Source organism: Diabrotica virgifera, chromosome 10 (genome assembly GCF_917563875.1).
Source record: "Diabrotica virgifera virgifera chromosome 10, PGI_DIABVI_V3a".
NCBI lineage: Eukaryota > Metazoa > Arthropoda > Insecta > Coleoptera > Chrysomelidae > Diabrotica > Diabrotica virgifera.
The window spans coordinates 42,983,377-42,997,160 of NC_065452.1; the positions used below are offsets into that span (position 1 = coordinate 42,983,377).

The 13,784-nt window shown below is 35.1% G+C and overlaps 1 protein-coding gene across 2 annotated transcripts in view; it reads left to right on the forward strand.

Moving 5' to 3' along the window:
* LOC126893423 (uncharacterized) overlaps window positions 1-13,784 on the forward strand; it is a 131,579-nt gene that overhangs the window by 16,388 nt on the left and 101,407 nt on the right. For both annotated transcript variants that reach the window (XM_050663589.1, XM_050663590.1), the window contains exon 2: window positions 11,624-11,752. In XM_050663589.1, coding sequence (XP_050519546.1) covers window positions 11,624-11,752 — 129 coding nt within the window. The remainder of the gene's footprint in view (window positions 1-11,623; window positions 11,753-13,784) is intronic.

Below are 13,784 nucleotides of genomic sequence, written 5' to 3' on the forward strand. Positions count from 1 at the left end.
ATTTCGTAGCGAATGTAAATTTTGATAAGTATGTCACAAGTTGAATGCCCATCAAAATTTATATAAAACGATAAAATTATTCTTAAAAATAAACTTCTGGAAACAGTTATCAGATCACTGCTTATTTGTTTGATCAATTGATAAATATTAAGAAATAACACTAATAAAAGTTGTTTGGCTTTACTAGAGCGACAATCAACTTTTTTCTTTAATTTTTTTGGACAAAGTCCAGTTGAAATTCTTGTTTCTTGTTTTTCGTTTATTGTAGAATATAAGCAGTATGACATACATACATACAAAGGTCGTGACGTTAAATTTTTATGAGATTTCAAAACATAAGCTTTTTTTCTATTGAGCATGGTCAGACTTCTAGCGATCGGATATTCAATCAACAATTCTACTGATCCGTGGTGGGAACGAATGTAAGTACATTCTTAGATAGATCTATCTATCTATCTAATTAGCCATCTTCTGTCCATCTTTGGACATAGGCCTCCCCAATCCCTTTCCATTCTTCTCTGTCTGTCGCTACAGTTATCCACCTAGACCCCACGTGCTTCTTGACATCATCTGCCCATCTCATTTGTGGCCTTCCTCTACTTCGTTTATATTCCCACGGTCTCCAATTTATGAGAATTTTGTTCCATCGGTGTTCTTTTTGTCTAATAGTGTGTCCCGCAAATCTCCATTTCAACTTTGCAACTTCTTGTCTAACATCCCTAACTTTGGTTTTCTCTCTTAAGCGCTGGTTTCCTCGAAAGCGGTGCCGACAACCTCCGATCGTAACACTGCGATGAATGACATCATAAAAAACTGTACCATGCAAAATAATAGCGTTGGTTTCCAAGGATGCATTGGAAGCCACCGCTTGCTGAGCTTGCACATTTCATTGCCCCAGTGAAGAACCTTGAATTTTTCACCGTAATCTGACGTAATTCATCGCAGTGCTACGATCGCTGTTTGTCGGTGCCGCTTTCGAGGAAACCCAGGCTTTATCCACTTGTTTCTCTTTTTATCCATTAGTCTTATGTGCAACATTTGCCTTTCCATTGCTCTTTGCGTTTTTATGATCCTGTCCATGTTTGCTTTCGTAAACGTCCACGTTTGGGAACCGTAAGTGAGAACAGGGAGTATACATTGATTGTGTACCTTGGTCTTCAGATGTTGTGGATATCTTTTGTTTTTTAAGGATGTAGCTTAGTTTTACAAATGCCGCCCATGCCAGTCTAACTTATCTTTTGATCTTTGCTGTTTGGTTTTCCTTGTTAAGTTTTACAATTTGACCTAGATATATATAATCGTGAACTTGTTCTATTTCATCTTGTCTGATCCTGATTGTGATGTCCTCAATATATTTGTTATGATTTTGGTATTGCTGTAATTCATATTAATTCCTATTTTTCCGGCTTCTATGTCCAGTTCTTTCATCATTTCAAACAATTCTTCTTTTTTATCGGTTATCAATATGATGTCATCGGCGTATCTTAGGTGGTTCAAGCGTTGTCCACAAATTTTTATACCTTTTTCTTCACATTCTAATCTTTTAAAGATATCTTCCAGAGCCTGATTGAAAAGTTTCGGTGATATTGTGTCACTCTGTCTTACGCCTCTATTTATTTGAATTTATTGTGTTCCTTCGTATACTTTAATTGTTGTTGTGGCTTCTTTATATATATTGGCTATTAGGTATGTATATCTGTAGTCAATTCTGCTGTTAATCAAAGAACTTTTCACTGCCCAATGTTCGACACTGTCAAAAGCCTTTTCGAAATTTATGAACGCTATATATAGAGGAATGTGGTATTCATTTGCTCGTTCTATAAGGATTTTCATATTTACTAAATGGTCACTTGTGCTAAATCCCTTTCTAAAACCAGCTTTTTCTTTCGACTGGCATCCGTCGAATTTTTCGTCAATCTATTGGTTAAAATTTTTGTTAGGAGTTTATACATTACATTGAGGAGTGTTATAGGACGGTAGTTTTTTATATCTGCTTTGTCTCCTTTCTTGTGTATGATAATGGTTACGGATTCCTTCCAGTTGTTTGAGATTCTTTTTTCTTTTAATATTTTGTTAAAAAGGGAATGGAGAGTATTGATTACCACTTTTCCACCATATTTCAGCATCTCTGCAGTTATTCCGTCTTTTCCAGGCGATTTGTTGTTTTTCATCTCTTTCAATGTCTTCTTTATTTCTGATTTGCTTATTTGTGGCTGTAATTCTAAGTTGAACGTACTCAGATAGACTATTACAAATAATTCTTCTTCTTGTAATGCTATCTCCGTTAATGGAGGTTGGCGACTACACTTGCAAATCTGTCTCTGTCCAATGCGGCTCTAAACAAAGATGTTGAATCAAGGCCGCTCCAGTCTCTGATATTTCTAAGCCATGAAATGGCTTAAATGATCAGTTGCGGGATGTGGTACTTTTCGTCTCTCATAATGTGTCCCAGCTAGCTAACTTTTTTAACTTTGATGATCTTCAGCAGCTCCCTATCTGTTATATTCTCCTCAGAACATTTCCATTGGTGGTGTGGGTTATCCAAGGTATTTTCAAGATTGCCCTATAAAGCTAGTGTTCAAAGGCATCTAACTTATTCATCAGCGTTATGTTGAGCGTCCAGGCCTTCGTTCCATACAAAAGTATTGACCATACATAGCAATGCAGAAAATGACATCTAATGCTAATGCTAATATCAATACTACTGTTGATATTAGCATTAGATGTCATTTGAGGATAGAGGTAGCCTTGTCGGGCTACCTCTATCCTCGCTCTTACTTCTTGTTTATAATCAAGTTGATTGTTGAATCAGCAGCCAAGATATTTGTATTACTTTACGTATTCAAGCTGTTGGTGGTTTACATAATATTTTAAGGGGTACATATTTGTTACAAAGGAAACGTTGACAAAATATAAACGTTTTTATTATAACAATAATGACTGGTTATAATATGAACTACTTGCTAACTCGTTGGGATGCTTGTCATCCACAGGTAATGCCAACTCTTAACACTAAACACTAAAAGGATATAATATAGACTTGTAATATCAACAAGACTGAGACGGCTAACTGATAATGAGGCTGTTCAGGAAAGCCTCTAGTTGAAGAGTGGCGAAATTACCTTTACGTGGTCTTCGTTTTGCATCACATAATGGTCAGCAGAGCATTACAGTATTTTTAGAAAACTGAAATACACATAAGAAGATCAGGAGAAGGACGAAATAGAGGTATTTCTCAAGCTTTTGCGACTCAGTATTCCAAGAAACAGAACTTTTACTAGCCGTAACGTAACTGATTCGATTACTAAATTACGGTGGTATCTCGATATTTCTGATAATAGACTAAGAGCCCCTATAGGTGAAATTTGCTAATCATTTTAGGCACGATATGACCCTATAACTTAAATAGTAGAACCTAAAAGAAAACGTACAAACATTGTGCCGTCACTTTTAGTGGCACATGCGTCGACAGTGGCGCATCAAACTTTTCACTTATGGGCGGGATACCTAAATAAATTAAAATGTACCCTCCCTCACACCCAGAATTCATTTTTTTTTTATTTTTTTAAGTTCTATATGAGTAATAAATAAGACTCAGCGTAATTTTAACCCACCACCACTTCCCCCTTCTCCCACGATCAAAAACTTCATTTTTCGTTTTTATTTCTTTTAGGTAGTATGAAATCAATTTTAAAATTTCAAAAAATTCATAGGCATAGTTGACGCTTTGACAAAACATGCCTAGGTTGAGTCTACATAACCTCAAAAAAATTTTTTTTTTTGAAAAAAGCGTATAACTTTTTTTGGAGATGGCTGGAGGTCTAATTTTTTTCTATTTTGTGTATTTTATCAAACGCTATGTTCTTAACTATTTCAGATTTTTCCGTAAGGTTCGCCACCTTCAAAAATCCAAAAAAACTCTTTTTTTTTTTTGGCGTTTTTGGGGATTTTCCCTAGTTTATAGATTTCAAAATAGATCAAATCAATTTTTTTATATAGATTATATGTAAATTGAAGTAATGAGTCCTTTAGAATATTTAAAAATGGCAAACATAAGTTCAACCCCCCCCCCCCCCCCAAAAAAACCCATAAAAAACAGTTTTTTGGATTTTTGAAGGTGGCGAACCTTACGGAAAAATCTGAAAAAAATTAAAAATATAGTGTTTGATAAACTACACAAAATAGAAAAAAGCAAGACCTCCACTACCTCCAAAAAAAAGTTATACGCTTTTTCCAAAAAAAAAATTTTAATAAAAATTTGGGCTTATGTACATTTAACCTATGGATCTATAAAAATGGTTTGTAAAAGCCTGAACTACGCCTATAAATTTTTCGACATTTTTAAAATTGATTGCATCCCACCTAAAAAAAATTTAAACGAAAAATTAAGTTTTTGATGGTGGGGGAAGGTGGAAGGAGGTGGTGGGTTAAAATTACGCTGAATCTTATTTTTTAATCACATAGAACTTAAAAAATAAAAAAAAATGAATTCTGAGAGCGAGGGAGGGTACTTTTTAATATATTTATCCAGTCCATAAATGGAAAGTTTGATGCGCCACTTTCGACGCATGTGCCACTAAAAAGTGACGGCACAGTGTCCATAAGGTTTCTTTTAGGTTCTACTATTTAAGTTATAGAGTCTTATTGTGCCTAAAATGATCAGCAAATTTCACTTATACCGGCTCCTAAATAGTCTTTAATATGTACAGTTACAAGATATCTCAACGAAGCAAATTAGAAACGGAAACGAAGAGGTGACGGAACTTCGACTGAGACTGGAAGAACTAACGGAAACAGTCAAAAACGTTTCTACTGCGCTGTTTGTAATCTGCTGTAATTTGGTTGGAGGATTATTAGGTTGGAGGTAATTAGGAGGTTGGAGGTAATTACCGGGAAATAACGCTACTGACTGTGGCATATAAAATACTGTCAAATATTGTGTATGAGCGATTGAAACCATATGCGGAACAACTAGTTGGGGGATATCAATGTGGTTTCTGCAGGCAGAAGTCCACAATAGATCAGAGCTTCGTCTTGAGGCAAATCTTGGAAAAGACTAGTGAATATAGACACACATCATCTCTTCATTGATTTTGAGAGTGCTTATGATAGTATCCATCGAGAATTTCTGATCCAAACCCTGAAAGAGTTTAATATTCCAACTCAACTCATTGATATAGTAAAAGAAACACTTAAAGTACAGAGCCAAATTCGAATTCAAAACGCACTAACAGATACAATACATGTTAGAACGGGCCTACGACAGGGAGATGCCCTATCCTGTATTCTATTCAACATCACATTAGAGAAAATAATTAGAGAGTCAAAAGTCAACACAAGACGAACAATAATAACAAAAAGTGTACAAATATTGGCATTTGCAGATGATGTTGATATCATAGCTAGAAGCAAAAGAGAAATGATAGAAGCATTTAATGCGATAGAAAGAGCGGCACAAAACAGTGGCCTAAATATTAATGAAATAAAAACCAAATACATGAAGGCCATCAAATCGACAGGCCAAAGAAACCTAGAGAATCTGACAATAGGAGACTATAACATCGAAAGCGTAAAAAAATTTACATATTATCTAGGTTAACTATTTACCGCAGATAACAATGTCAGCGAAGAAGTCAAAAGAAGAATACATATTGCTAATAAAACAGTTAATGGACTAATTAAACATCTATGATCTAACAACATCACGAGAAAAACCAAATGCAAAATATACAAAACCCTGATAAAACCGGTCCTTATATATGAATCAGAGACATGGACACTGTCGAAAAGCGATGAGAACTTATTAGGTACGTTTGAACGAAAAATCGTCAGACACATGGAAAAAAAATGACGTATGGCGCAGAAGATATAATTTTGAACTATACGCAGCATACAACGAACCCGACGTCATAACATCCATAAAAATCGGATGTCGGCGCTGGATGGGCCATGTTGAACGGATGTTGGAGACCGAAACACCAAAACATATAATGAGGCAAGCAGCAGTAGGGAGAAGGTCAAAGGGAAGACCCAAACTTAGATACATGGAACAAGTGGAATAAGATCTGAAAACACTTAAGATTACCCACTATAAGAACAAAGCAAGGAACAGAACAGAATGGAGGAAAATCCTAGAAAAAGCCAGGACCCAAAAAGGGTTGTCGACCTACTGATGATGATGATAAATCATTTAGGCACAATTGAAAAAAAAAACAACGCAAAAAAGCAGTACCGGAACGGCGTTCCGGTACGTTCCGGCTCCACTACAGCCCTAAGGTGCAGCCTATGATATATTGACCAGCATTTAATCCACGCAGGTATATGCTGAAGATCCTAAATGAACAAGAATGAAATGGTACGATAATGTTGTCCAAGCGTTTATTGATAAAAATTTTTCTGTGTATACCACCACTTATTTAAAATTGCATGTATGTAAAAAAGGTTTTTTTTATAACATGAACAAAACATGTTCATTTTATTAGAGGTATCGTCGAATGTACCTTTTTTCGAAAATTTTATTAAAACTATATCAATATATCATCATTTAGGTAATCGCGTCCACTGCTGGGCATAGGCTCTCCTCAGCTTCTTCCAATGTTCTCTAAACTAGGCCCTCACTCTTTTCACATCGTAGGTCCATCTAGTCGGTGGTTGTCCTGGCCTTTTGATATAGTTTATGGACCTCCATTTCATGATGCATATTGTTCACCTTCCATCTTGTGTTCTAAGTGACCTGCCCAGTTTCACTTAACGTTGTGATTCTTTTTAAACAGCTGATCTTCTTCTGATTTATTGGTTTGTTATGTGGTCTCGAAGGCTTACGTCCAGAATTGCACGTTCCATGGCTCGTTGTGTAACTCATAAGTTTGTACGGGTAAAACACATTGAATATAAACCCTTACTTCTTTGAACTTCTTAGAATATAAATGGTCAGTCTACCAAATGTTGCTCATGTCAGCCTGGTGTTGCTGGTTAGGAAAATGCCGTCGGCAAACAACAGGAAGAACGTAGGCGTGTCCATACATAGTATAAAGAGGAGCAGGAATAGAGACAATCCTCGGAGGACACCAACAGTGTTACCTAGCACATGTTGGCTTCAAGATAAGGTCATGCAGCACGCGGTCGAAGAATGCGTTTTCCAGATCGACAAAAGATCGATTATAAAAGAGAACATTTTAAGGTGCATCATTAAGATTAAAGATTGATGGAAGAAGAACCATTTGTGTATCCATAATAAGCAAATAAAATAAAAAAGCTAATTCCATTTTATCCATCTTACTTTAAATTCACTGCAGACATATCCATGAGATTCTACATTACTTTGTAATCCCGGTCCTATAGATATTTAAAACTATAGTCTTTCACAATCATGTCACCATCAAAAATTACTATCTTATTTGTAGTAGTACCATCATCTTCCAAATTTTCTGATGTCGTTCTAATGAATTACAATCCTTTTTCTCAGTGAGCCTATCTCCACTGTTTCACTTTGCTCTAGTACTCTTTCAGCATTAGCTATAAAACCAAAATTTTTCAAATTTTGTTACATAGTACATTATAGTAGTACTTGTGGTAAGTACTAGTACATTTATGGCTTTGCATGTTGATATTATTATCCTGTGCACAAGGACTAATCGGGAGCGATATGGACTTTTAGACGTTCCAGGTAGTTCAGAACAAAATTGGTTTATTTAGATATTTAACACGCTAAGAGCCACAAATGAACCATAAAATCTTAAAAATAATCATTCTACTACTATTAGTGCACAGTTTCCAAAAATAAATGGCCTTTATTTATTATCTTTACTTAAAATATGTTCTAAAATAAAATTGAATATTATATTCGACAATTCTTTTGTGTTCCTCTTTTACTCCTTCCAGGAACCTGCAATTCAAGAATTCTTCGTATTGGGTGACTGACGTCTCGACTTTGAACATGACCAAATCATATTAACCTATGCTCTCTCATTTTGGCCTCTATTGGTGTCAACCCTAGACTTCCCCTAATATACTCATTCCCAATCTCATCCTTCTTTGTCACTCCAGTCATCCATCTAAGCATTCTCATTTCTGCCACATGCATTGGTTATTCTTCTTTCTTTTTAACTGTTTAACATTCACTTCCGTACATCAGTACATCTAGCTGTTTTCTAGAATTTTCCCTTCAGCTTCACAGGAATTTTTCTGTCACGCCACAAACCACTTCATTTCACTTCATCTATCATTCATCCAACCCTAATTCCACTACATGCATCTCCATCTATATCCCCATTACTCTGTAATACCGATCGTAGGTAGTTAAATCTATTACTTTTCAAAAAGTCTTAAATCCTTTTCCTCAGGAGCTTGTCTCCACTGTTCCAGTTTTTGTTCTAAGTCGCTTTTACTATTTCATACTAACACTACACCAACAGCATACACCAAGAACCAGGGAATGTCACCATGCAGTTTCGCTGTTACCAGATCCAAAAATAAAGACTAAGCACTGAGTCTTGGTACACCTGCAATCCTACCTTCATATGAAATTTATCAGTCTCTTCCACACCTGCCCTAACACTGGTTGTTGCTCCCTCATACATATCCCTCACTATATTTACATATTCATCCGCACTCCTTTGTTATTGAGTGCCCACCACAGAATCTTTCAAGGAATTCTATCATCATAAAATATGCTTTCTGAAAATTTACCATCATATTATAAGGGTTTGTTTCATTATTCCTGTATTTTCCATCAGCTACCTTATAATGAAAATTGCATCTGTTGTTGATCTGCACTGCATAAACCCAAATTGATTATCGCATATTTCGGTTTCTGCACGTATCCGTCTATCAATTACTCTCTCCCATATTTCCATGGTGTGACTTAATCACACCATACTGCTTCTCCATTCGTCTGGCATTTGTCCAAAGTCCATAATTATATTAAATAAACCTGTTAGCATCAGAAACAAGACCCGATACAGTCACAACACAAATACTACTGGAAACGGCAGAGATGAGAGTACTGAGAAGAATTACAGGAAATACAATGAGAGATCGAAAGAGGAGCGAAGATATTAGAAGACAATGTAAGGTACAGTGTATAAACGAATGGACACTAAATAGAAAAAAAGAATGGAACAACCACATAACCAGAATGGGGGAGACACGTGTGGTCAAAATAGCACGAGATAAATCACCAATCGGTAGAAGAAGTATCGGCCGACCGCGCAAAAGATGGAGTGACAACCTTCCATAGAGGTATCAATCCGCCAATGAACAAGCAGAATTGCTTACAAAGAGGAAGAAGAAGAAGAAACCTGTTAGCCACCTTGTTCCTGTCTCTCGTAACGCTCTCCACACTTCCCTAGAAATATCATTTTTTCCAACGGCTTTTCCTTTCTTTATTCTTGAAGTGTTTGACTTCACTTCTTCGTTATTTACAAAAAACAACGATTACACTATCACAGAACAAACATATAGTAGTTCAGATATATAGTTCAACATATAGTTCAGACAGTATAGTTCAGATATACAGTGATAGTCAAAAGTCCGTACCCCTCCTCTTATCTTTTGAACGGTTATACCTATAATAGTGAAATTTGGAGGGAGGAAATAAACGGACGTAAGCTTCTACTAGTCATGACAGGTGACGTAATAGTGACAGATGACGTTACAGAGCCACTGTGACCGATAATTTTAAATGGGACCAGTTACACTCATTTTTTTGGGTTTAAGTTGATTTTGATTTTGGTGAATAAATTAAATAATTATAATATTGTAGTTTCGCATTTAATTAACATTAATTCAAATGTCCGCCTATGGTTTTTTGTCAAAAAAGTTGACGTTTTTCAATTCTCTAGTAGCTTTTATATCAACCTCAACCTTTTTGGCAAGTAATTATAGGCGAAATTTTCAATTTTTATACACTAAATGCGAAACTACAATTTTATATTTATGTATTTCATTTATTCATCAAAATTAGCTTAAATTCAAACAAAATAAATATGACTGAATAGGCATTTTGAATACCTTTCAAACGAGGTATCACTTGCCATAAGGTCCCATTTAAAATTATCTGTCACAGTGGCGCTGTAAAATCATCTGTCACTATTACGTCACCAGTTATGACTATGACTAGTTAAGAACCTTACGTCCGTTTATTTCCTTTCTCCAAATTTCACTATTATACGTATAACCGTTCAAAAGATACGAGGGGGGTACGGACTTTTGACTAGCACTGTATAGTTCAAACATATAGTTCAGTTGAGATAAATAAGGTTTCGTCCACTTATGGGATCAAAGTAATACTAGCTGCTATTTTTATTTACCTACGATTGGTAAGTTTTCAATTTTACAATAAAATATTGCTAATATTTTTGGTTTTATTTTACCAGTGGGTAAAACAAAAATATTATACACGGTAGATTAGGCTAGTCATATGCCACTCAATGCATCGAGGTGTAACGCCGACATAGGATTGAGTGGTCTAGCCATCTTTGTCGGTCGCATGCGCGGGGTCGCTTGGGTAAAAGAGATAGATAGACCACCGATCGACTTTTTCCATGCTCTTTCCGCGTTACGCTTTTTTGGTGAGTATGCCGTGTCTACCCTTGGCATGTCTCTGGGGTAAAATCCTTCTTTTCCTTAGTCAATGTCATTAAGTACTTTTATTTATTGTTTTTGGTAATTTCGGTATTGTCAAAAAATTTTTTTCGGCACCTACCGGCACCGCCGCCTTTTTAATACGACGCCGGGGGGCACCGCCCCTCTTCGCCCTTATCGACGGCGCGGCCCTGCCTGTCCTTCATCCTCTTTATATGTTTATTTCAATATCTCCGTAACAGTCAATAACCTACTAGCATGATCGATCATGCTAAAAAGAAGAAGAAGAAGAAGAAGAAGAAGAAGAAGAAGAAGAAGAAGAAGAAGAAGAAGAAGAAGAAGATAAAAGATATCCTTGTTTTTTTGAGAAAGCTTCCAATTTCTAACAATTTACATAAAACATTTTTGTTGTTACTTCTAGCGCCATCTTTGCCGACCTTATCAATTTTGTCGAAATCCAAACGATTATCATATCTGTCTACATTTTATTTTCAATTGCTTTCTGAACATTCTAGTATTTCTGTTGATGAGATTATTGCATCTTCGATCTCTGTCCACATATTATCTAGGTTTCCCTCATGAGGTCTTTTTCCAAGACAATATGTTATGGCTTTTCAATGTTCTGTTTTTTTTTAAGTTTGACTTTTACTAGATAATGGTCGGTGTTGTATGTTTCTGTGTAGTTTCTTAGGTTTTCAGTTTTTGTATGTGGTTCCTCTCTAATAATACAAGATCTATTTGCTAGGCAATCCGGCAATCTCTAGGTTATCATACCGATATCTTAATAACCGTGTAATGTACCTAATATTTCCTTTATTCCTATTGTAGGTTGCTAGTTTTCAAAAACCCTAGTCATTTTAGATGAAAGAGGCTGCATTTATAAATTGCTTAATTTGCCTTTAATTTTTAAATAAAAAAACAACACAGTTCAATCAACCTTCTTTAATTTTTATATATTTCTATTTGTATGATTTGATGACAGATAATAAAAGCTTTTTTTAATACTACAAAGTTTTCTAATTATTTTTGTAATTTTTAGCATCTGGAAAACCATGTACAAACCAAAACAACTGCACACTAATCAAAGGAACAACATGCCTACGAAATTATTGCTTATGTGGCGATAATAGTCATCCGGTGAATGGAATATGCAGTGCAAAATTTAAAGGTAATAAAGTCAATATTTAGAATGTAAGAATACTATGCTCTTGGGCCCACATATAAAATTATTATTTATGACCCGTATTTGTTATTATAACCACACCAAACTTTTTGTATTTGTTATTTGGGTGGATTCGGACAAATTTGGAACTTGGTGCATTATGATAGTGGGGCGACGGTCTATCAAGCTCTCACGAGGTTATCAATTTTATGCAAGAAAAAAATTTATAACCACATTGGTCATTTTATTTTAATCAATGGTTTTTATCATATAAACAACGAAAACAATTTTGTCGGACACGCTAAATATGTCAAATTTATGAAAATAATAAATTTATTACCACATTGCTAATTTTAACAGAATCTACCATAAAACCTTTTTACAATAATGTGGTAACCTTGTCGGACAATTTTCACGGGGCTTATGCGCAGTCGAATGCGCCGAAGATGTCAATTTCCTGGAGTTTTTTAATTTACAACCATTTTTCCGACAAAAATAGGAGGTTATAAGTAATTATATTCTAAATCAAAAAATCTAAGTGTCCGACAAAAATATTGGGGCAAATCGACAGTCAGACAAAAAATTTAATTTTTATTAGTAAACTATACTTTTTAACTATGCTGGGTTCGTGCATCCCTTATCTTCACAACCATTTTGCCGACAAAAGAAGTAGGTTACAAGTATGTAATTATATTCGTAAACAAAAAATGTAATTGTCTGACAAAAATTTTGGGGCAAACGAATAGAAAACCTAATTCTTTTAGGTTATCGACGTCCGTAAGGGGAGGCATTGTCAAAAAAAAATTTAAAACAGTTTTTCTCGGTTACTTTTGAATCGATTTAGCTGAAAATTAGTACAAACACTAAGTACAACATTTAAAAGGGTGTGACGTAGAGTTGTTCCCAATATTTTCCAAAAAAAATTTCCGACAAGAGGAAAAATTTTGAAAAAATTTTGATCTGAAAATTTGTGTACATACTTCTTAAACAATGACAAACACCGTTCTGTAGTATTTTTTCTCGAATTTTCAAAAAAAAATCCGACAGGACGGAAAATTTCGGAAAATTTTTTGAAAATTTTGGACCCCTTATTTTTGCCCGACAAGTGATCCAATATGCATTACACATATAAAAAACAGTACAAAATAAAAATGACATCTGTGGTAATAAATAAAAAAAATCCAGGAAATTGACATCTTCGGCGCATCCGACTGCGCATATGCCCCGTGAAAATTGTCCGACAAGGTTACCATATTATTGTAAAGAGGTTTTATGGTAGATCCTGTCAAAATTAGCAATGTGGTAATAAATTTATTATTTTAATCAATTTGTACATCCTTAGCACTTCTTCATTAGTTTTTCTTGCTCTCCAGTACGTGTATCTTCAGCATCCGTCTATGAATCCACATTTCCAATGCTTCAATTCTGTTCATGATCGATACTTTTAGCGTCCACACTTCTGCACTATACAAAAATACGGACCAAACAGCACTTAACCATTCTTTGTCTTAGTTCTAAACTGAGATGATTATTGCAAAGAAATGACTTCATTTTCATAAAAGTAGTTTTAGTCATTGCTATTCTACGTTTTATTTCTATGTCGCACAGTGGTTCCAAATGCTGGAAACGTGGTCATGAGGCGAAAAAAGGAGTCCCTATTTAGGGATTTTCAAGTTTACAGTTGTTTTCTCATACTATCGTAGAGTCCTAATACGCAGGTATGAGGATCAGACTGGATGTATTCTGGTTCACAACTCAGGAACAAGTGGGCCATGTCCGGGGTTATTTTAGCCGGCAGAGAAAGTGAAAAAGAACTCGTATATTGAAAACGCTGTAAAACGTTTTGTAGTTTATCCATTTTAGCGCTGTAAAGCAGATTCTTCTTTTTTAAGTATGTAGTAATGTAAGATATAACTTAAATCAACATTTATTAATAATAAATGCTTTAAATCTGTTAATGCATAAATAGTGAAAATATACTTGAAATAATTAACAATTTGTAAAGATGCATTCCAAAAGTATAAAGTTCTGCATGATT